Genomic DNA, 25,797 nt, shown 5'->3' with positions numbered 1-25,797 from the left:
AGGGAGCCCATAGCTTGTTAGATGTCACAAGTTTGATGGTATCTGCATGCCAATGATAATATTAATATTCGATCTACCAGGAGTCGAATCCTACGCACGTACGTTCGCAACGTGTACCGGTACCACCGCAACGAGATATTCGCGGCGGTGCGCAACGAGTACACGGACTGGGAGAAACCTATCCAACACCCCATCAACATCCGCGATGCGACCCTGGAGGCCTTGAGCGACGCGGCCGGCGCGGCGCCGGCGCTGCGACTGGCGCAAATACACGCGCGTCGCGGCGCCAGGACTTTCTTTGCGCATTTTGCTCACCAGAGCAAGGAAGCTGACTACCCACAGGTAATTTACCCTAAATATAATCTTGTATTCAATTCGGGTGTAGACTAGACTTACGCTACGATAGTTAGATATTCTATAAGTAAAGTAAAAAAGACCATGATCATTATACATAATATATTGATCATTTTCAATTATAGAAATACAAATCTTGTATCTGATTGGCATTATGATATGGCAATCCGGTACAGGATTTTCAATCTGTCTAATAATTATTTATTAATAAGTGTATTATTTGATTTCGCAGCAAAATAGACGACAATAACCATTCCAATTACCTTTTGTTAATAAATTTAAAAAGGGCTAATTGTTAATCTTAAAAAAAAATCTGCGAAAAGTTATTTTAGGCACAATAATTAAGAATTCTTGCAACATCGAATTCATTGCTAGCTTAAAGAGTACTTTATTTTGTTATTTAATTAACAGCCTCAGGTTATTGAAACTTGGTATGTTAATAAGATAAAAAACTCATATATTTCTGCTTAAGTCACAACCAAAACTACTTTTATTATGAACTGAAAAGAATGAAAGAAACTGAGTCTATTAGAGTTTAGTTTTACAACAATGATTTTTTTTTATTTTTTTTAAAGAACAATTCACACTGTTAGGTTACAAATATCATTCATACCATCAAGCTGTTGAATAGTTAGTTGAGGGAATCTCATCTTGTTTTATTCCCACAGAGGCTGGGGAGTGTAAGCGGCGAGACACTTTGCTACTTCCTCGGACTCCCATTGGTGGGCGGGTTGCCCCTATCCCCGCGGAATTACTCGCGTAACGACGTCGCGGTCTCTGAAGCGACTGTCGCGTTGTTAGCTGCCTTCGCCAAAACCGGTGACCCTACACCCAAAGGTGAAGAAAGACACGAGGGCGTCACGTGGCCGCCATACGACCTTAACACACAACAGTATCTAAGCATAGGTGAGTGATATTCCACGAAGTTTTACCACACACGCAATAGGACAAGCATACGATGAAGACTGCCCATACCCATTATATCTGGTATATAATAATTGATGGAATGCTAACTGTAACATTAATCAACATGTTCGCAAATTTAATCAATGTTAACTCCTAAGTAACTATGGGTTAATCATATTATTACATTGGTTAAATAGAATGATAACCTATATAATTATTTGTATTGAGTTTTCCGTTAAAATATCTAGAATAAGTTCCAACTATCAGCGTACACCAGCATGTGTTGAAAAGCTCGGTAAGCCATCCTCAGTGAGGGCAATTACAACTCGCACTGGATCAGCGTGGTGGGTATACATGCCCATCCCACTTCTGATGGGGATATATTTAATAGTAACTTTTGTGTATGGTACCGGGAAACGGTAAGAAGCAACACTTCGCATGCCGCCTTGTGCTGTAAATGTAGGCATAGGTGTTAAGCTTTATGTGACTTTAATTACACCGGCAACCACGCCCCTCAGACCGAAACACAGCATTGCAAGAATGACGCTCATAGTGGCAGAAATAAGCAGGGCATTAGCACTTCTCCGGACGAGCTCTGCCAAACAAATGATGATCTATTAATACTAAGGATGACGCTTGAGCATTCCATATCGCAATTCTCGAGCTGTGGTACTTGGGGTGCTCACGGGCCTTGTTGCGCAGGCTCCAAGCTGCGCCTGAAGAGCCACTACCGCGGGCATAAGCTGTCGCTGTGGCTGCAGCTGGTACCGCAGCTTCACCGGCCCGGAGCCTCCCCGCAGCACCACCGCCTGCGCGCGCCGCGCCCTGACATGTTCGCAGGTCAGTCCGCAGAAAATATCCCGGCCAGTCCATAGCATGATCCCGACCAGGCCAACCTTAACTCCAATAGTGCTATGCTTGTCTCCATTGTATATAACTGCTCGATCTCGTTCCCTCTTCAGCATTTTACCATCGCGAGACACCAAGCGGTTTACGTGCGTATGTTCCAAAAACTCGCACAAAGCGATTTGCATCTTCTTTTCTTATACGCATGGTTGGGATTTGGAACGCGAGTTCTGTGTTTCCCAACTCTTACAACTCTTTAAAACAAAAGTGAATAGGCATCTACTAGGAAAGCGCGTTCCATCTTAGGCCACATCTACACTTTCCATCAGTAATCTGATTGTGGTCAAACACTAGTGTATTACAAATAAAAAAAAAGTAGCAAGTATACAAAAAAAAGTAAAGTCTTTCTTTTAGTCTGTCTTTTAAGTCGGTTGAAAACAATGTTACTATTTTATAATCAAAGGAAATTTACAGAACCAATAGCTTTAAAGTCTAGTTATTTTAATTGTTATCAGTTTAACTTGTATTATTTCTAGATATGATAGTATTATTGATAAAAATGGCGTAAAGTTCCCAGCGTTGCAGTTTTGTTATTGAAATGGTAACTCCGTTTTATAAATAGCGGAATCGATTACGAGGTTACGTGTAGCTTCTTTTGTTGAGCTGTGTTTTTACGCCATTGGTTGCCTGGAAGAGATCGCTATGTAGCGCAACGGTGATATACGTTGTTTATTTTTCTTATTTTGTAACACTTAATTTAGTATTATTTATCTTCATTAGTTTGGAAAGTTGATTAATACGAATGATTTTACAATGCAGTCCAAGAAAATAATTCTATTTAACTTTCCCATTATACATTGTAAGTATATTGATTAAATTTTGTATTGAATTAATATATTATGTTTCCGGTGTTGAGTTTCATGAAGTAGTTTAACTAATTTACAGTATACTTTTCGTGATAAATGTTAAAAGTAAATACATTAGAGCCGCACTCAATTTCAATTAGTACTTACGAGTACTTCAACTTTCAAATAAATGAAGTTAGTTGGTAAATAGTGAAGATAAATTGCGCATTATTCGAAATTGTTGTTTTCTTTGCGCGACCACTATGAGGTAGCCAAGTTTGCGAGCACGGCGATGAGTAATTACGCCGATAGCCTGACTCATGGCGGAAACTCATAAAACACGTTGAGCAACTTAATGCGATGGATGCAAATATTTGAAGAGCCTCACAATATACGAGCGAAAGCGGATGGTATACAAAATCCAAATTCATTTATTACACGTAGGCTTATTCTATATTTAGTCTTTCTATTCGTAAATATATCACCAGTTTGGAAGGCAGATACCGATAGATGTCAAAAAATTCAGCAACATCAATAATTAACAATAATTTAACATTTATTATTCTCTTGAGCGATGAAAGTGGAGTCGGATGATTCATCCTTGGCATTATGAAATTCAGCATTTGTTGCTTTTTATACTACTAACACAACGAATCAGAGATCTTATCAGATATCATAATAATCATATAAAAGCATATAAATCCCACAAATTATGCCATTGAGAAAGATTTCAAAAACTACTTCAATATAACAATTTCAAAATGGTGATTTATTTGAAATCGCCTTATTATAAATGGTTCAGGAGGTTCTACTTTGTTTCAAATTAAAAAAAAATCCTTAATATTATTTTTCTCCGGCTAAAAAGGTCACCAGGAAAAGGTTCAACATGCAAAATTTCGATAGGTTTAGCTGCCTATGTATAGGTAACAATGATAAAACGTTTCCGGGTTACGAGGTATCTCTGTGCCAAATATCATAAAGATTAGCGCAGTGATTGACCCAAAAATGAACAAACAAACCAACATAAACTGTTTCGGACATATAATACTAGCATGAAAGTAAAAAAATATAAACTGCTGAGTAAAGAAATTTAAATTCTAAAGTAGGAAACTGTTCACTAAACTCTCGCAAGTGACTTGCTGTTTGTTGTCCATTAAAAAGCTCCATCGCCTGTCTCCGTAGATCCAGCTGGATGCGAGCAGGCGCTATCTTGCGGAACTTCATGTCATGACTATTTGCAACGTTGCAACATTGTATACGACGCAAAGTTTATTTATTTATTTATTTATTAGCTTTTCAAGGGAAACAAACAGTATAATTATACATAAAAGTAATGCCGTATTTTTGTATCACATAGACCAATAAAGTTTCCACAACTTGGTTATACATATAACACGATAACATTAACCACAATTGCTTAGGAGTAAGTACCTAGCAAGCAATTATTATACAAAAAAAGAAAAAATAATAATAATGTAAGTAAAACAAAAATGAAAAACGAAAACTTTAAAGCTATAGTACTTATTTTGTTAAAATAAATTTTCTAAACGTGCCAATTTTGACATGAAAAATGTCCGTCTCACAATATTTGTTGTTAAAAGCATTGCACGCATGAGATAAAAAGTTATTTGCCGAATACCTTGTCTTCCATCTAGCCCACGCAAAGGGAGGTTTACGCCTTGCATTTAACCTACGACATGCAAAATCTATATTACTTAGAAGAAGTGGGGAGTCAACTAAATTATGTATTATTTTATATAACAACATTTGATCTCTTAAATCGCGTCTTTTTTCTAAAGTAATTTCAGTTGCAGAAATAAAATTAGTTGATTTTTCTGGAACTCTATCTTTCTGTTCATTGTGTATTCGAAGATCCTTTCAACAACCGTATACTGTAATACGTGCTTTATACCTAAAAAAGAAATGCCATTTACCTAAAAATGTTTTTTTTTGCATCAATGATGTGACATTGTTGTACAACACCCTACATCCTCGGGTTACTCAGCTTAATGGATGTATCTAGTTAGCGCTGTGTTGTCTATCCGCGACCATTACGGCCATTTCCTCTCACTTAACAAGAAACGCCCCTCATTAACCGCTTCCAAGCGTATCCCTCCAAAAATAGTTAACCTTTAGCTGTGGGAATTTAATGGAAGCTCGCTTTATTGCAAAGCAGTTTTAGAAAGTTATTCGTAGCTTCGGAAAATTTAATGGGTTAGAATTCAGTGTGTTTTCCGAAAACTGTTAAACCATTGAAGCACCCTTATTTACAGATACAATATTTTTACATAATCGTAAAGTAAAAACAACATACTAAAATTACCCAAGGATAAATTATTAGTTGTACAGTCAACATCTCCTGAGGATGCTCGACGCGGTTTCGGAGCGAAACGTGCGTAGAAGGTATATTGCCGAGGATCTGTTTGTTGTGGAGTATACGGTTTGAAGAAATTATAAATAACTGATTAACCTGCTGTTCGCGATATATAGCAAATTAAGCTTGATTTTCATAATATATTATGGATTTCCAAAAAGTAACGCCTGCTTCTATCCAATATTTATCCAATACATAAGGATCGTACAAGTGTACTGATAGCCTGACGTTAAGATCTACAAACCTCATAAGAGATGTTACTGATCCAAATTCTCTAAAAAGTAACACGTTATGTGAAAATGAGAGAATGAATCTGTCATAATTTTAGAGATTTTGTTCTGGACTATTCAACCTTGCTAGGTGTAACTAGTTTGCATCGAGATAGTCACTAATACACACACACTAGTCACAGTAGACGAATTACAACAGTGGAGACTAAATCGAAGATAAAATGGAAGTTAAGAAAATGTTTAAAGTAGTTATGTAACTACAATCATTTAGTACCTTGTGGAACGGAGCAAAATTTAAAGGGTTTACGTAGCACGTGTACGAAAATAAGACACTACCCATCGCAGTTTTACTCTAACCCCGGAACATTACTTTTAACCTTTAAAACGTTGACTTAGTATTCTCCATGATACATGTTGTTGAAACCTAGTAAGCATCAAAACCATAAATCAATTCAATCTAGAAGAATCTAGTTAAATCCCACGCAAAGTTTATTTTACTTAACTCATCGACCACAACTTTGATAATAATCTACCAATGCCACTGGCACACATGGCAGAACTCATTCTATAATAGAGTTCCTATCATTAATCAACAAAACGAATCTACATACAAATCAAGCCATCCCTTCAAAAAACACGACGACACCCACCCACACCCAGGACAATGACAAAGCAGTAAAATTCATAAAACGTCCCTATATTGCATCGAGGTTAATACAAAATGAAAATGAAAACAGGAGCGGCAACACGTCGCAGCAATTAGCGGTTACCAGCGAGCGCCGCTTATTCTCCGAAGCTCGCTCGTGTACGGAAATTTGAGCCAACCGATAATTAACTATGGCTTCATTGATGTTTTCTACCTCCACCATCATTTTTGAGTCCCGCGGGGACTGTTGTAGCTTCGGTAACTCAATAGCCTTGTTCTCCCCAGTGGAAATTTTAATAACAGCCATAATTCTGTATACTGATTTGGCTAAGTTGCGGCTGCAATTGATTGATGCATTATATTTGACTGTCGCAACGAATACATTTAGCATTCGGCTTGAAATGGGTAACCTCGTAGCTCCAGCTTTGACTAAGTTTCAAGTCAAACAGTTATTACCATCATCTTACTGCAATTACGAAAAAAATTATATTTGAAAAAAAGTTTTTTTTTTCGTCTGACTTACAATGCTGTAATATGGTAAAAATGTGCCAATTCAAATTTCAAATATTTTTGTGTGTAAAAAGATCCTCGAGTTTCTTTATGGCCAACGTTCCCGATGTATTAATTTTTAAAAAAAGTAAAGTAATCGCCAACGGGCTAAATTAGCAAACCGCTTGTCTCATTTTTTAGATGGCCGATGGATATTGGAAGTTTGGATGGAGTCGAAAGGTCCGTGGGACAAGCATAAGTCTCGGAAAATGGAGTAGACTAGCATCTCTTAATAGAGTTAGAAGTAGGAAGATGGGGCGCTTCTTTGAAGAGAATGGATGAAGAACGATGAAATTCCTTCTATTGTTGTTTAGTCGGGGACAAAACGTGTGGTCAAAAATGAGAATTACAGTTGGGACCGACAAGATCGTTTCAATCCCGGATAAATGTTAGTTGAAATAACAATTACCGAATTCAGTAACCAAATTGTAAAATTTTGGTGGTCCAAATCAATTTTCCGTGTATGGAAGTGCAAATTTAAGCAAGGTATTCAGTTCAAATTAACTTATATATAAATATATATACTACGACAATAGAGACATCGCTGAGACGACCGATGATAATAAAATTGGATTACTTAAACAGAAACATGAGCTCTAATTCTGTGAGACATAGAAACAAAACACTGCGATGTTTTTATGTATGAATCAGCGGAAGCGTAAATAGAAACAACTACTGAACCCTGATTAACCGAACCAGATATCTGATCCCATCGAGTAGGTATCGGTTGCAGGGATGTTTTCCCTAATCGCGTGGAATTATTTCCTTCCGACTCGTTTTATGTCACTCTGGTATCATAGGGTAGGGATATGAGGCGTGTCGCGAGATATTAGAGCATAATGTGATATACCGCGTCAAGGGGTTTATGTCTGTGTCTAACATGCTTTATCAATATTCGGTTGGATGAAAACCAAAAATCATGAGAGCGTATGAAGTTTGAATTGGAGCCCTTTCAGTTGGCGAATTATCGCCAACAGCGATATTTACTTTTCTTTGCTGTAACGTAGTGCGCTAACGATCTATAAAAGCGTAAAGTCACGAGTTCACGAGGCTTGGATCAGTTTAGGAAAGGTTTCGGCCACTATATTTGGCAATCTATTGTTAACTTGATCTACAGATGAACAATATTTAAAGAAGAATGAAATGACACATCGCCACATCACTCTGCAAAAACTTATCCAACTATCCAAGCTTCGCTGTCTTATTCCAACACTAGGACATCCTATTGATCGTTTTACTGAGTCATGCGAACGCTTCAAGATCATGGTATCACTTAAGTGAAACTGCTCGCTGAATGTAGATAAAACTAAAATCCAAAAAAATTGTAAGACACTGGTAGGTGGATTGGGCTAGCTTTTTGGCATGACTGTCGACGGTAAAATCCTAACTAAAATTAAAAATGCGAAAGTGTATTTGTTTGTTGGTTCTTCCTTCACGCCCTAACTAAGCAACCAATCGACTTGATTTGGCATAGAGTTAGTTAAAACGACGGAGAGTAACATAAGCTACTTTATATCCCACGAAAACATCCCCGGATTTGTAAAAAAGCGTAATAACCGCGGGTGAAGAACACTGACAACAGCTCTGAGATAAATAAATCAATAAATATTCCAGCTCTACAGCTCTGAGGTATTTATCAGTCGGGATGATCAGTGGCAAGTATACGGATTCCTATTTCAAAGAAAATAAGGTCAACTTATGCTCAGCAGATGCTGTACAACTTTTAATTTCAAGGCGGTATTGTGTAAAATTTTACTTTTGTGATTTTCATCTCTGTATGTAGTATTTTTTTTGTTTATTCCAAAGTAGCCATAGTTCTTTTGATACAAAATTACAATTTTTTTGCTATGAGGTCAACATATTCAGTAATTTAATGTTTTTTATTAGAATTACCGTTCAATTGTTTAGTGTTAGTGACCAAATAAATAGGGGATACTTGTTTATTAAATTTAATAAATATTAAAAGCGATCGGAAAAATATTACCAGACAAATGTTCTTGTTAATACAAACACATAAACATCATAAAATATACAATATCGAGTGATACATGGAATTACTCGTATTTTGAAACCGATATAATATCTCCTAAATTGGAGAGTTTTCGCGAGATCACAAAAAATGTGGATATAATTTATACGCGCTATCTATTAGGAACAAAATACGGTATCGGCGAATGTTGGCAAAGTCAAATAAAGTAATTACCAATAATGTTTACCCAAATGTCTGTATTCGCTGGAACAATATTCGTCCTAATTGCTATCTACGCTACGTTTTGGATTAATAAATTCTTATCCCTTTTAAATATTCTAGAAAATATTCATTCAAATTCAAAACATCTACGTGTACGCCCATCACATGCACTTATGAAGCGTTCATACATATGTATTTACATAATTGTGAAATTATGTTGAAAACGACGTGGGTTAACTTAAATATTAAGCTAAGAGGGTTCCAAACGCGCCCTGTCCTAAGAAAATCCACAACAAACTTAGTCCGGCTATTTTTTTTGTTATCACCATTTCATAGTCATTTATTATTCATATTTAGCTTCCAAACTTTTTTATAGTTTATGTATAATATTATACGATACTATGAAAGTACGAATTATAAAATATGTTCAATCCTTAGATTGGACACACCATAGGGCCCGATAGGCAGACCCTAATTCTTGATGCAGGTTTGAGTTAATAAAAAACGTGACCTCAGCGAAGGTTGTATTCGAAGAAGTGAATGATATTGCATATTTTTGTGTGACAAGTTACATTGACAGATGACGCAAAGTTCACTGACATTGACATTAATTATATGCTTACTTAACGTTACACTATGGTTGTAAAGCGCTCCGACATGATTCCCCCTTCTGAAACACCGAGGGTGTTTAAGATGAAGTTTCCGAAAGAAGAGGGCAAATCCGAGTCAAAGCTCTTCTGACGATTCCTCTAGTGGTTTTTATTTCCGCCACTCTTGAAATGCCATCAGGACCAGGAAATAATCCTACCACTCTGCCCATACGCCAGTGAAGTGGAGCGAGGTTGTCGTCTTGTAGAATGACGAGGTCTCCGACGTGTAGTTTGTCCTTATTAGTGCGCCATTTGGTGCGCTGCTGGAGCTCGCTGATATATTCCTTTTGCCACCGACGCCAAAACTGCTGCCTTATGCTCTCGATTCTCGCGTAGCGGTCAAGACTGCTGGTGCTGGTGCTGTCTTCGATCTGCGGCGACGGCAAACTTGTCAGCGGCCGGCCGATCAAGAAGTGCCCTGGGGATAGAGGGAGCATATCGTTAGGAGAGGAAGACATGGGATACAAGGGACGACTATTTAAGATAGCCTCCACTTGCGCAAAGAGTGTACTCAGTTCTTCAAATGTTAATTTGTTATTTCCTATGTATCTCTTTATATGGTGCTTGGCAGATTTTATACCTGCTTCCCATAAGCCTGCGAAGTGAGGGGCGTACGCCGGTAAAAAAGAAAATTTAATTTGATTGTCAGCTGCGAAGTCCGATATGACGGGATTTGTTTTCAAAAATTCTGTAATTTCCCTAGCTGCGGCAACCAGGTTTCGACCATTGTCACTGAAAATCTGAGCTGGTTTCCCGCGTCTGGATATCATGCGTCGCATGGTTAAAATTAGTGCATCCTTGGAAAGGTCAGTTACGGCTTCTAAGTGGACGCATTTGTAACGGAAGCAAATAAACAAACACAAATAGCATTTAATCGTTTTTGCACCTCGACCCTTTCTAGTCAGCATCTGAAACGGATCCGCGAAGTCGATACCGACAGTATGAAATGGAAAGGCAGGCATCACTGTGATGGTAAATTTCCCATCATGGGGTTCAAAGTTCGACCTTGATGTCGCCTGCATAGTACGCATTCGCGGACCGTGCGTCTTGCCAGGCATCTTCCCCCCAGTGGCCAGACTGTTTCTCTGACCGAATAAAGTAATGCCTGAGGTCCGGCATGCAATAGGCGCAAGTGCTCGCGGCGAAATAATAATTTGGTAAAATGATGTTTCCCGTCTAATACAATCGGGTGTCTCTTTTCGTAGCTGTATGTAGATGAATCGAGCCGTCCACCTACACGCATGACTTTATTTTCGTCGAGAAATGGCGAAAGTGATAAGAGCTTGCTCTTTGTATTTATTGGTGATTTATTTGCCAGGCAAGTATATTCTCTTTGAAAGGAACACAGCTGACTAAATATAACAAGCCTTGTGAATGATTCATCTAATTCTATAGTAGTTAAATTACCAGTACGCCTTGAATTCGGATGTGTGCAGTTGTGTATGAATCTTAATACGTACGAAAAGGAACGACTTAATTTTGTTAAATTTGAATGATTTTCAAATATAATTAAATTCGGTTCAATAATGCTTGAGTGCACTTTTAATTCCGGTAGCTCTTGTACTATATTCGAATTTAAAGTAGGCCAATTATGTTGCTCCTGGAGTAGGAACTCAGGACCATTCCACCAAAGCGTGGAATCTCGTAGACGATTTGCGTCTATGCCCCTAGATATAAGATCTGCCGGGTTTAAATTTGTAGGTACGTAACGCCAAGATGAACTCTGTGTGTTTTCACATATTTCTGCAACTCTGTTCGCGACAAACATTTTTAGTTTGGTCGGACTGGTTTTAATCCAGCCGAGTACAACGCTTGAATCGCACCAGTGTACGCAATTGGCTATAGGTGCACGTATAGACGTAAGGCAGGACGCGCAGAGCTTAGCGGCGAGGAGCGCCGCCGATAATTCGAGGCGGGGAATCGTCATCGGCTTGCCGCTAGGCGCTACCCTCGACTTAGCGCACAATAATTGAACGCTCGACCTACCGTACGCGTCGATCGTTTTTACATAGATACATGTCCCGTATCCGAACATAGATGCGTCGCTGAACGAATGAAGTTCGATTTTAACATTATCTTTGCTGATTACATATCGCGGAATTTGCATTGAATATAATATGTCTGTATTTTCTTGTATTTTTTTGAAAATAGGGTGATGACACAGGAAGTAGCCTGATCGTGGTGTGAAGCTAGAAAGTTCTGAGCAATGACCTAGGTCTATATATTCATTTATAAAGGCAGCGTAGGCCTGTTTTAAATATGGTTGTTTGCAAAACCGCCTTTCAAGATTCAAGACTCTTTTCTTTGCCTGACTGAATGAGTCTCCTAAAACTGAGGGTGAATCCTTCAGAGGTAGCCTGACACAAAATCTACCTGACTCGAGGCGAGTGGTATGAGTCTGAAAATGCTGCTCACATGCCCTCTCGCTGTCACTCAATAGAGACCGCTTGGGCATCTCTTCTATTTCCCAAAATTTTGATATTTGTTTTTCTAAACGATCATCTAATGAATTACTTGATACGAAATTGCAATGTGTATGTTTGATTTTATTATTTAATGAAATTGGACCTGAAATAACCCAACCGAATTTTGAATTATAAATGAATGGGCTATTTTTGCCTAAAGATTGAATATTGTTCCCTATGACCTCCCAAAATAGGTCAGCACCGATAATAGCATCGACTGGTCCAGAGATATAAAAATTGGGATCAGCTAGTTGGATATGATTTGGTATATCTATTTGTTTACGATCTATGTAAGCCTTTGGTATGTTGCCGGTCAACTCGGGCATAATAAAACACGATAAATTTGTATTGTAGTCACTGTGTAATGAACTGACTTGAACAAAACATCTTTCAGTGACGTAATTATTTGTGTTATGACCTATACCTATAATATTGATATCTGTAGGTATCGCCTCTAAATTTAACCTCTCCTTAACTCGTTGTGTCAAGAAGCTGGACTGGCTTCCGCTGTCGAGAAGTGTTCGGATAATCTCAGATTTTGAGTTCTTAGGATTCGTAACCCGTATGCTAACTGTGGATAGTATAACGTGAGAAATTGGCTGTCTAGAAATATTCACGCTTATTTCCTCGACGGCGGTCTGAGCTGCGACTGTGTCGCTCGAACCCTGTGCAGGTGTAGCAGGTTCTTGATTTGTAGGCCTGTGAAGTATCGTGGCATGGAGTTTCCCGCACTCCCTGCAGGTTCCACCTAAGCAGTCCCGGGTTTTATGGGTTGATCGGAGACAGTTCATGCAAAGTTGAAGTCTTTGAGCTTCAGCTATCCTAAGTTCAGGGGATTTGGCCAAAAAGGAAGGGCAAGTGTAAATAAAATGATCACCCTTACAAACTATACAGCGAGTGCGATACCTATTAGTGTTGTTATTAGAGCTCGGTTGCGTAACATAGGAAAACACCTTGTTTTGCTTAGAATTCCTAGTGTAATTAATATTGCTACTGGGGCCAGATACTCCATGAGATGAAGTGATACGCTTGTTTTGAATTTTATGTTGATTAAATGATTCCAACACATCAGCGCGATCCTTTAGAAATTTGTGAAATTGTTCTAAGGTAGGTATGTCACTTAAGGTGTTGCGATGCTCCTCCCATTTCATACTGGTTTGATTATCTAATTTTGAGCTAGCCATGTAAATAATTAACGTGTCCCACTGATCGGTGGGTTGCCCTAAACTGGACAATGCGCGTAAATTTTTGCTAACACCATCAATTAAAGAACGCAATGCTTGATCTGATTCGCGAGTCAGTGGTTCGATGCTGAATAAGGCGTTGAGGTGACTATTAATTAATTGCCTTTTGTTGTCATATCGCTCGCATAATAAACTCCAGGCCTTGTTATAATTTAAGGCGCAAACTTCAAGGTTGCTTACGACACGCGCGGCATCTCCCTCTAAATAAGAACCTAAATAATGAAACTTGTATATTGGTAATATGTTTGAATTTTCATTAATAAGAGAGGAAAACATTTCTTTGAATTGCATCCAACGGGATGCCGAACCATCAAAACGAGGAACCTGGATTAAAGGGAGCTTAAAACCTAATCCCTGAGAATTTCCGCCGCACCCTTGATGCGTGGAGCTGCTGTGAGCATCTTCAAAATTAAAGTTTTTCGAGAACCGAGTTAGTATGTCTTGTGCGAGTGACATGGCAGAATCTATTTCATTCTCGAGCTCTTCCCGAATATCGAGTTCGTCTTCTAGCTCGTCAGCGTTTAACGTCTCGATCTGACCTTGCAACTCACTGAATTCGCTAGATAAACATTCGAATTTGTTTATTTTTATCTTTAATTCACCTATCTGTAAGGAGTCTAGACTGGATGATTTGCTGAATTTTGAGATGTAGTTTTTAAACTTAGTCACGCGGCCCTTCACGCTACTACGTTTTATAATCAATTCTTTAAGGTTAGACATCTTAAATTGCAGGAATTACTAAAAACTAAAAATGTGACGGTGGTTGAGTAATTTTAAAACAAAGAATCGCGATAACAATTTTGCTTACGCCCGTGTAATGCAACGAACTAATGAGTCAACGATGCGCTCGCGTTGTATCGGCGAATCGGTCTCCAGTCACAAATTTACTGTCCTAAATGGCGCGCGTGTACTAATTATGTTGTATGAGCTATAAAATTATGGTAACGTAAGAGTGTGATTAATGTATAAATGTAATGAGTGATATGCAAATTTAAATGAGTGATGTGAAACATGCGTAGTGGAGTACTATAAAAATAGTGTATGATTCTTGGATGATTATGGATATAGATGGATGAATGAAATGGATGGATGATTGGATGAAGGTGAAAGTGATTGTGTTGTATGGGTGTGATGTACGGGCACTTATCTTGAATCGTCCGACACGTGGATGGCTGCCGCGATCTTGTATTGGCCGGGCGACGATAAGCGCTGCGTCTTCTTCGCTGATGGCACTCTCTCTTCTGTTGAAGAGTCCTCTTACGGTCGCCAAAATATGTTCAATCCTTAGATTGGACACGCCATAGGGCCCGATAGGCAGACCCTAATTCTTGATGCAGGTTTGAGTTAATAAAAAACGTGACCTCAGCGAAGGTTGTATTTGAAGAAGTGAATGATATTGCATATTTTTGTGTGACAAGTTACATTGACAGATGACGCAAAGTTCACTGACATTGACATTAATTATATGCTTACTTGACGTTACACTATGGTTGTAAAGCGCTCCGACAGTTACGATTTCATATACTATGAAACAATAGCAAGCCGGTTACCATTTCGGTAACACGGTATGACGTCATTCTTTGCTCGCAAACAAAACTGTAACATAATACGAAAGCTTTTGTTGCTCACCGTTACGTATATTTCTCCGTCCTAGGTTTTCTTTAACATTTGTTTTCCTCCAGACTTAAACACAATATTGTATACAAAATAGCTCGTACTTTAAATCAAAACATATCTTTAAAAGCCTCTCTTACAATCCCACTTATTTGTTACCAGGTGGAATGGTGTAGCTAATTTTTCTCAGTCGTTAGATGTTCCTCTATATTATATCCATTGAATGAGATGGGAGATTCATCAATACATTTTTATAGTTATTGTGGGCACGAAATAAAATAATACGCACTAAATTATTTTTAAATTATGTCGTGCCGACAAGGAAAAAACAGTTTTACAGGTATGTTAAAGTCGGGAAATCAATAATTACGTCATTATTTATCCCCGCCTTGTTAGCGATTATGGAGTTGGTTTTTCAAGGATTATTTAAAAATAGGAGTATTAAAATCATCCATTTCACCGTCCGACTTACGAACTTATGAGGTTTATAGTGTAATCGTTACAAAAATCTTCATACTTCATACTTATTCGTTCCCACGCATTATATCTATACTACCATGTATTTATCTACTGCGACAAATTTTAGGTAATCTTTGATATAAACTATTCTGTGGAACGATCGGGGATCATTGAACAGAGAGGCACCGAGGGTTTACACCCTTATTCATACAAAGACATATTTCAGTAATTTACTGCGTAAAATATACAGTGTACAATGTGCGTTAGAATTTCGTAGTATTTTTTGTAAAAAAAACGTTATAAGAATTGAATCAATGCCATGACCCATAAAACCTTGATATGAATACTCTAAAAATAGTTTATGTCAGCTGCGGCTAGTTACCGCTACCGACAATCCACTGAGCAGGTTAGCCCGCTATCATCTTAGACTCTTCACACATCTTCACTTCACTTCACTTACCGCTAGGTGATATAACCCTATAAAGGTTTATTTACCCCAAACGCATTATCCCCTTAAGCTTAAAGTATTTCTTTTATACATTCATCATAGACCTATTATACTATGGTCTCTTTTAATCGGGTGAGATCGTAGCCAACCCTTCACTTAGCATGAAAACGAAATAAATCTACGAACTTATCAAACTAAACCTACATATGCGAAGGTTAGGCCTCAGTTTATCCTTCTAACTGCTTCAATAAACCGAGGAGATATTTTCTATAAAAAGAGTTATAGATCCGAAGAGTGACATAGGCTTATTTTTATTCCGAGGTAGCAAATCCAAGCGGAAGAAGTTGCGGGCGAAAACTAACTATACCTACATAAAATGCATCTCTCAATTTTGCACAACCGATCGTTCGCTGTGTTATCTTAGGACTATTACAGCGCAAGCAGATCACATTGGTAAAGGAACCGCAAGGCACAGAATTCAGAACATACAGAAACCATATATTCATAATCATTATCACATCAACCCACAGCAGAGCACGGGTCTCCTCCCACAAATAGAAGGGATTAAGGCCGTAGTCTATCACGCACGCCCAGTGCAGTTTGGTGGACTCCTTTGAGAACATTATGTGGAATTCTCAAGTTTCCTCACGATGTTATCCGTCTCATTTTAATTACTTAAAACGCACATAACTTAGAAAAGTTAGAGATGCATGCTGGGATTCGAACTCGGCCCCCCGAAAGTGAAGTCGAGCTTCTACCCAATACGCTATATAGAAACCGTATACCCGACATATATTGAAGCATCAAAAACCTCTCAACTTTGGTAGTTTTTCTCGAACAGGCGGTTAGTATATCATCTAGCAGTTTTCAGTAATTATTTAACCTTTACCATAAAATGTGGAAAATGGGAAAAGTTTGTGAGCAAGCAACATTCCGCGGGTGTGAAGTGAGACGTGCGCGGGGCGTTTTCGCGTTTTTTGGACACAATGCACTGCATGCAATAATGGCTGAATGAGGATTCTGTATGTTTTCAATTCTGTGCCGCAAGGCTCCATTACTTATTTTTATTTCCCAATTTCCTCTTCACCGCGTATCAGTTACATTCATATTTTCCTTACATTGCCCATTATTTTCCTCCCAAATGATTCACATTGTAGGCAGCATCATATTTTCTGTATTAAGGCCTCGGAAAGTTATCAAGTTCGGCTTTCATATTCTCTAACAATTTTTTCCGCGATTTCGTTCATAATCCCTTTTTAACCCGTACGCAAAAACAACGGGGTAGCAAATAAATTTGACGTGTCTCTGTGTGTTCGTGTGTCTATCTGTTGCATCATACTTGTCGAACTGATGAACCGATTTTGATTTTGTTATTTCTTGTTTAAGGTGAAGTAGTCGGGAGTGGTTTTAGCTATGTTGAATGAAAATCCGTCCAAGATGGCCGCCACCGCCAAATGGCGGATGACAAATTTGTTCGCAACTCCCTCAATATGGGTATCAAATGACAGGTCTTGACTAGTAGAATACTGACACTATGACAAATTGGAAATCCGAAATGGCATTCACCAAAAAATTACGTATTATATTTTTTCTCAACTTTTTCAATATGCTGAAATATGCAATTCCTTCACTGGCTTGCTAGTAGAATAATGCACACTATTAGAAGTTGGGGATTTTTTCATTTGAATTTTTATTATTTAAGATAAAAAGTAACAGGCTCTTTAACTTCTTGTAAGAAAAATTGTACGTCATTTTGTTACTCCGTTGCTGCGTGAAAGTACCACCAAATACTATTTTCATTTAAACAGCTTTGCCAGGAGAAATAGCCGACCATGAATACAGAACAGTAAGCAGATTTACAATGTTGGTGTAAAAAAACGTGTGCCTTTCCATTAACCGCTAAGACACGTACATTTCGAGTATTCACACGCGAACATGCCACTTATAGATATCCAGGTGAGACATGAAAACCATCCGACTCTTCGTTCACTCAACTATCTCTTTACCAACACCAAGTCGATTGGTTGTCATGTTAGCGCGTGAAGAAAGGATAAATAAACTAAAAAACACACTTTTCAGGTTCATGGTTAAAATTAAATAAAAAACTTTTTTTTAATCCAATTTTGAGTTTCATTTATATATTGGTTCGCACTAAAGTTGGACTGTTTAAATTTTCAAGACGAAGATATTGTTTTTTTTTATTTATTAACTCATTACACATAATTTACATCACAGGTCTTAATTTAAAGGTGTAAGCATAAACTCAAAAGAATTTTTCCGTACACCCAGCAATAAATAATGATAAATATTTTTGAAGTTAAAAATAACGAATACATAAATGAAGCACGTACATTATCAATTATGTGACCTTCACCATTGTGGTATACGAAATACTAAAAATCATTCGCCGGATGAACCATTTACTTCTATCCTTACATAGTCCACTACAATATTTTCTTCATCTGCTGTAAAAAAACTTTGTTGTCATAAGACAATGCAACAAAAATTCTTTCTCCTTCGTTGCCTGCCATACACAAGATTAAGGTAAGTTATACACTATGCGGCCACAATAACGGTCTGTTATGCGATATTTTCTGCAACGACCAACATACCACGTTACTCGCTGACCGAGTATAGTCCTAAAAAATAAATACCTAGCTCATATTTTATTGTAGTATATTACTCAGTGCCGTGCCGCGTGGTTACAGCTGATTAGAATATAGTTGTCACCAACTTTCCTCTTCCCAAGTGGCGACTAAGGGAATATAACAAAGAACGGGCAGCATTCTGCTCACGGGAAAACATTTGCAGGCTGTGGATGTTAATGATATTCCTCACTACAAGATGAGTACGCTTGCCATTGTGGATCTATTTCAGGTATCCGATATTATTAGAGTTTTTAGAGATGCAAATAACGCAAATACTCTACTGGTTTTGATTTAACAAAAGCTGGCTGGTGAAAGATATTTCGAACTTCATTTTTCGAACAAAACTGACGAGTTGCATAGTTTAAAACGACTCTACAATTGAGATACAAAAAGGCATCACGACCTGGCCGCGCCAAAGTCTTTACGTTGCTCGGAGCTTCTACCGCAATTTTAAAAGTATGACATATCGCCACTGGTTAGCAACTGTGAGAAATGTCAAATTCCAATTCAAAAATGTTGTATTCATGTAGACGTTATCACAAGCACTTATGAAGCGATCATACATATAACATGTTACACTAATGTAAGGTGATGGTGATAACTGCAGACGTTAATTTAAAACTAAAGCTAGGAGGGTTCCAAACGCGCCGAGGTTTAAGAAGAGCCCACAACAAACTTAGCTTGACGAATACTACGGGAATTCAACGCGCAGTGAGCAAGATTCCTAAGTGTTTTTCACCCAGGGGCGCCTCAAAATAGGCCATATTGTTGTTCACTTGCCTTCGCCAACTTGCAAGGAGAAAGAGGGGACACAGCTTGATAAATACCAAGAATATGCACAAAGAAAGATAATGTCACTTCCTTTAGTGTGAAAGTAACATTGATTTTATCTTTAAACTGCATAAAAGTAGGAATTTCCATAAAATTATTTTCTTCATCTAGTTTTTGCTGGACTTTGTAGAGTTTACTTTAAGATCCCATCGCACTCCATTATTTTTGTGAAAATGCTTTTAGTTTTAATATGAAGATTATATTTTTTTTCACAAGAATATTTCAACAAACCTATTTTTATATAAAACGTTTATTTTAGGGCCAAAGTAAAAAATTGGCATGTGCCAATGAAATTCATCTTTATCTCATACTTCAGGGTATTGTGATAGCATAGTGGTTAGGACTTCGGCTTCAATTTCGGAGGATTGAGTTCAAACCCCGGCACGCACCACTAACTTTTCAATGTGATGTACGTTTTAAGCCATCAAATTTCAATTGCTTGATTGGTGAAGGAAAACATCGTGAGGAAACCTGCATGCCTGAGAGAGCTCTTCATAATGTTCTCAAACCCCTTTTATCGCAGAAGGAAAAGCCTTGTAGTAATGGCTTAATATGATGATGATGACTTTTGGGTACCCTTGGAAAGAGATAACTTAGATATGATAGTTTTTCAGATGCCATCTCAACAACTGTTTCTAACTTTGTATTATTATGATCATAATGTAAACTTCCTTGAAATAAGAGGTCTTAATGCGAATTGTATATGTGGGCAAACATGTTTAGCAATATGTAGGATACTTAAACAGCACTCACTGACTTAGGTATCCTCTTTTCTATTAGCGGAGTGATAGCAGCGTAACGGCATTATGTAAATACAAGCGAGTATATCGCATACATTAGTGTACACGAGGCGGCTTGAACCAAGCTGAGTGTATCTGATCAATGCTTTTAACTGCAGTTAGTCTGAGCCGTAGTATATCTAATTTTAAATAATAATGAATTTATCATTGTATTCAGTTTTACTAATGTTATCGGACTGTTATATGCGTATATATATTTATATGCGTTTTTAATTTGATCCAATATCACTTGCTTAAACGGTGTACGAAATCATTGTTAGTAAACTTGCATGCCTGAGAGTTCTCCATAAAGGGACATGCGAAACCTAGCAATCCGCACTTGGCCAATGTGGTGGACTACGGCCTAAACCTTTCTCCATGTTTGAGGGAGACCCGTATTCTGCAGTGGGCCGTAATGGGTTACAGACGGACACAATTGTAAAAGATAACCCTTCCTTATTTAAAGGATTAAAAAGTCTTGATGTATATGCATTCTTTATATTAGATCCTTGATATTTTTTTTCATTTGTAAGAGTATTTAAATATAATAAGAATACCAGAAAGGAAAAACGAAGAAGAGGAGAGACCAGTAATAATCGACAAAAATGCAATCAAAAACACAACTCTTCATTTTGTTTAAGTAGAATATGGAATCCAAGTAACGTCACAACAGAAAACCTTTAAAAGACTATTTAATAACCTGTAAAGCCTTCGTGAAACAAAGAATATATTTTGTATTACGAAGATTATCATGAGCTACTTATTCAAATAGTTTACTTTCAACCGATTTAGAATGAGGACATGGATTGTTTAGTTCTTTTAAAGGATTAATAAATACTACATATATCCCGTCACACCCACTTATACCGTCCAGATACCTTCCCTTACCTTAACCCGAATAAACGTACTTTTCATAATATTCTTTACCCGAATTGTTATTTCATTTCGGCTCCCGGGCCGAGTGTAACGACCCCGCTGGATATGAATGTGATCTCATTATTTTATGTATTGAAGCGTTAAATCTATCGCCATTATTCTCACAATGCAATGCATTTATCTACAGGTTGGAGATATTCTGCGAATAATAATATATTATCTGCCATGCAAAACGGAAGTCGTGAAAATTTATAGCACTTGCATAAGTTGCTTTTGGCCCTGTTCTTATTAACTGAACCTAACCTGGAAAAAACCTAAAACTTAAAAGAATAAAATAATTTATTATTTTTACATCTTTTCCCTGTTATACTAGGAACAATTAACCTATTTTAATTTAAAAGTTTGAATCTTATTTTTTAATTCCACTACAACGTAGCCCTTGACTGCAAAATAAAATCTGGTGGTAAGTTATGATGCAGTCTAAGATGGTAGGGGTCTAACCTGTTAGAGAGAATGGTAGTCATACCCCTAATCGGTTTCTACACAACATCGCATCGGACACCATATCGCTTGTCGGCACGTCTTTGTCAATAGGGTGATAACTAGCCAAAGCCTTCTAGACCAGGCCAGAGAAAATTCAGATACAATAAATTTCCAAATAACCCCTGCCAGGAATCGAACCCCGGACCGGGATTATTTCGTGTACATCCTTTTTCAACCTTCCAACCTTCTTCTTGTCTTCATGTCCTTTGGTAGGTGGTCTGGTAAAGATCGCTTTTAAGCGATAAGGCTGGCTATTGTGCCTTTACTTTTTTCCTTTCAATTGTGTTTTTTTTTTATATCTTTTTATATGGTTTGCAATAGTGTGTATTTTGATTTAATTTGGACCTCCTACTGAAATTAATAGCGCTCACCTGTGCGCTAGGGAAGTCGTAAATTTTAATCAATAAAGCATAAAATAACCGCTCAGTGAGACTAGCTGATGCCCGCATTCTCCGATTATTTCAAATCCTGTGGGGACTCTCCGTCCTTAAAAATTACTATTATTTAGGTCGTGAAGTTAGGACAAACAAACAAACAAACTTTCAAATTATAATATTAATATGGATTATTAATTCAGAATTTTAATACTATAATTTATCGTAACTTGCTTTCTATATTCAATTACATGTTAATTAAATATTCATACACAAATGGTAGAATGTATAATATCTCCAATTTATGCTAACCATCTCAATTGTACGTACCTTCTGATTAATCAATTATATAATAGTCCGATGATCACCAGGACGATCTGCGTGATGCGGTACTTTGATAATACTTCAGTGATAACGACTGATACATTATGTTAAGGTGAAAAGCTTATCAGAAATGCGAAACTTTGCTTTCGCTTAACTTCGGAACTAAATGACCTACAGACTTGAATTATAAGTATGTGATTCTAACTCATTGATGAAAATTTCTGCGTTCTGGTCTTATCCAGAGGTTCTAAAATAGGGGCCTGAAAATGCGGCAAAATGATTCCAGTAATGGATGGTAAGGCAGTGTTTGCTTCGCGCTCGACTTGGCGGGGGCACCACCTTGCCCCTCGATCTTGATCATACACAGGTTTATTTATTTATTTATTTATTTATTTAAGAGCACTAACAACATGCATATTACACGTTTTTTAAACATAGGACACACACGAACACATGGACTGATATGCACGTCAATAACAAGTGCACATAGCATTGACAAAGCGTCATATAAACTTAATTTGCAAAAAAGAAAAAAAAATTAACACAAAATTTAACTCACCGATAAATGTTCGGTGAGTTTTTTTCTAAAAGCTGTGGGTGAGTCATGGAAGATATCGATGCTAGGTATCTTTTTAGATAAATCGTTGTATTTCGCACAAATACGTATAATAGGCGCTTGTTTTCCGAGATGGGATTTAGTAAATGGTATATGAAAAAAATTTGTGGATTTGCAACTTCTGGTGTACCGGCGCGGGACAGTCAGAGATATATGATTGAGAAGGTTGTTACATTTAATTTTGTTTTGTAATATTTTATGTAAAAAACACAGATCAAGAATATCCCGCCTGTTACGAAGAGATGTCATTTTAAATACTGCCAATCGCTGATTATATGGCTGTCTGTGTGAAAGGCCACTGACATAAAAAGCCAGGTGCCGAGTAAAAGCGCGCTGTATACTTTCAAGGCGCTGCGAGTGCACGCAGTAAGCAGGATTCCAGATAGTACTCGCGTATTCGAGGCTGCTTCTCACTAAGGCATTATATAATATAATTTTAGTCTTAATGGAAAACCCCCTCGTATTACGTTTTAAGAACCCCAGAATCTTCGCGGCTTTAGTAACAACATTATTCACATGTGATCTGAAATTTAGCTTGTTGTCAATAGTGACTCCTAAGTCTTGGATCTCCGGTACATCTTGCAGTACAACATTACCAATTGAGTAACTAGAGACAAGTGGTTTTTTCTTTCTTGTATATTTTACATGAAAACATTTTTTAGCATTAAGAGCCATACTATTGACCTCACACCATTTAACTATTCTATTCAGGTCATCTTGTATCAAATTAATGTCATCTTCCGATTTTACGGTTTTATAAATTTTCAAGTCATCTGCAAATAATGAGCAAGAACAGTTTTTCACTCCAGTTGTTATGTCGTTAATAAAAACCAGAAATAATAGAGGCCCTAAATGAGAACCCTGAGGTACCCCCGATTGGGCTAGGTAACTGATAGATTCATAACCATTTACTACAACAATTTGGGATCTCTGCTCAAGATACGATTTAAACCATTTTATAAGGGAAGACCCAATACCGTACTGAGAAAGCTTGTGGACAAGAAGTTGGTGGTCAACTTTATCAAACGCGCTGCTAAAATCTGTATATATAGCATCGATCTGCTGACCCTTATCCAGTTCTTTTATAAGATCCGATGTGAAATCTGATAAGTTCGTTTGTACGGACAGTCCGCTTCTGAACCCATGTTGCGCGCTTGTCAGAAAATTATCTAAGTGTTTGGCAAGCATGGGGTACACAAGACTTTCGAAAAGTTTAGAAAAGCACGATAGGATAGAGATGGGGCGATAATTTTTGATATCAGTTCGATCACCCTTTTTAAATACGGGTACAATTCGAGCTTTTTTCCACTCTTCAGGAAAGATGCCTTGCTCTAGAGATCGATTATAAATGAGTGTCAAAGGTAGAGCAATTCCTGAGCCACAACGCTTAACAAATATGGGAGGAATACCGTCAGGGCCCGCACCCTTTTGGGGATCTAATGATTTAATCTGCTTTAATACGTCAGCTTCTAGTAATTTTATCTTAGCCAAATGAGTAAAGTTGCTACTTTGTTGCAATACTATCGAATTGTTATTAGTTGTATTACTGTAGATAGAAGAAAAATGGTCAGCAAAAAGATTCGCTATATCCGTTCCAGATTTTGCAATTACGTTTCCCAATTTCATAGAATCGGGCAGGGATGATTCACCTTTCTTTTTATTTTTGAAATATTTCCAGAAGTATTTTGGATTTATTAGGATATTTGATTCAACATCATGTTTATATTCTTTAAGGCATAAATCGTAGAGTTTATGACAGCGTCCCCGAATGATTTCAAATTCTAAGTTATCTCTGGGGTTCTTATATTTGCGAAATTTGGCTCGGAGTTTGTCTTTATCAGTTAAGAGTTTAATTAAGTTGCGTTTGAAAAAAGTAGGGTACTTAGTTGACTTTACCTTACGTTTCGGTACAGAATTTTCGATAATCTCAAACAAGCATTTATGAAATGTCTGAACCATAGCATCGACATCCTTACAGGCAGAAAATTTATGTATCCAATCAATGTTTTTAGTTTTTTTAACAATGGTAGTATAGTCAGCTTTAAAGTAATTATAATCGACACGACTTTTAGGGCGAAGGTACGAGACATGTGAGTATTCGATACTTATTAACAAGCTAGGATGGTACAAATCAAGCTTGCTAAGGAGGTTCGAGGGTTGAGTTACAGTAATGTTAATCATGTTACTTAGTACCAAGTCCAAAAGTCTGTCGTCACAGTTTCTGATACAATTAAATTGGTATAAATTATGAATACATATAAAGTCGACGAGGGAGAATCCAAGAGCATTACTGTAGTTTGATGGTGTTGTGTACGCACAATTATCACTAGAAGACCAATTAATAAAACCCATATTAAAGTCTCCCAACAGAATGATGTCGTCTACGTGATTGGTTACATTATCTACACTCTCCAAAAATTTATTCAAAATGTCTAGTTTAACCGGTGGAGGCAAGTAAACGACACAAAGACCAATTCGTTTCATAACGTGGTTACAACATATTTCTAGGACTACCCATATATTCTCTTCACCAGTTTCCCAACCGATTACACGAGAAGATGAAATCTCACGTGAAATCGCAATAAGAACGCCTCCTCCATCTTTTTTAGATTCTAGGGAACAGGTACGATCTTTTCTGTAGGTAACATAACGGGAATCAAATAATTCGTTATCGAATATACTAGAATTTAGCCAAGTCTCAGTAAATACAATAATTTTATAATCTGAAATAAAGATATTCTTAAGCACATCGTTAGTCTTTGTTCTCAATCCTCGCACATTTTGATAATATATCTCTAGACCCGTAAAAAATATGTAACAGCCACAACATTCGCATAAATAGTATTATTTATTAAACTAAACTAAAAGCTTAAGACTATCTTCATTCTTTATTACTACAGCTTGACTAAACTCATCTTTGCGGACATAAATTTTCCCATTTCGAATCCACGTAAAGCGATATTTCTTTTCTTTAGCTTTTATGCG

The 25,797-nt window shown here is 37.4% G+C and overlaps 2 protein-coding genes across 2 annotated transcripts in view; one reads left to right on the top strand and one right to left on the bottom strand.

The window, feature by feature from the left end:
• LOC120635907 (neuroligin-1-like) overlaps positions 1 to 25,797 on the top strand; it is a 56,665-nt gene that overhangs the window by 16,730 nt on the left and 14,138 nt on the right. The window contains exons 8-10 of the mRNA XM_039907121.1: positions 81 to 342; positions 1,023 to 1,260; positions 1,963 to 2,100. Of these exons, the coding sequence (XP_039763055.1) occupies positions 81 to 342; positions 1,023 to 1,260; positions 1,963 to 2,100 (638 nt within the window). The remainder of the gene's footprint in view (positions 1 to 80; positions 343 to 1,022; positions 1,261 to 1,962; positions 2,101 to 25,797) is intronic.
• Positions 9,486 to 10,776, bottom strand: LOC120635913. The gene has a single exon (XM_039907125.1). The coding sequence runs from the start codon at positions 10,647 to 10,649 to the stop codon at positions 9,630 to 9,632; it is 1,020 nt and encodes a 339-aa protein (XP_039763059.1). The 5' UTR covers positions 10,650 to 10,776; the 3' UTR covers positions 9,486 to 9,629.

Source organism: Pararge aegeria, chromosome 3 (assembly GCF_905163445.1).
Source record: "Pararge aegeria chromosome 3, ilParAegt1.1, whole genome shotgun sequence".
In the NCBI taxonomy this organism is placed as follows: domain Eukaryota; kingdom Metazoa; phylum Arthropoda; class Insecta; order Lepidoptera; family Nymphalidae; genus Pararge; species Pararge aegeria.
Note: the sequence above shows the minus strand (reverse complement) of the source record. Positions and strands in the feature narration are given on the sequence as shown.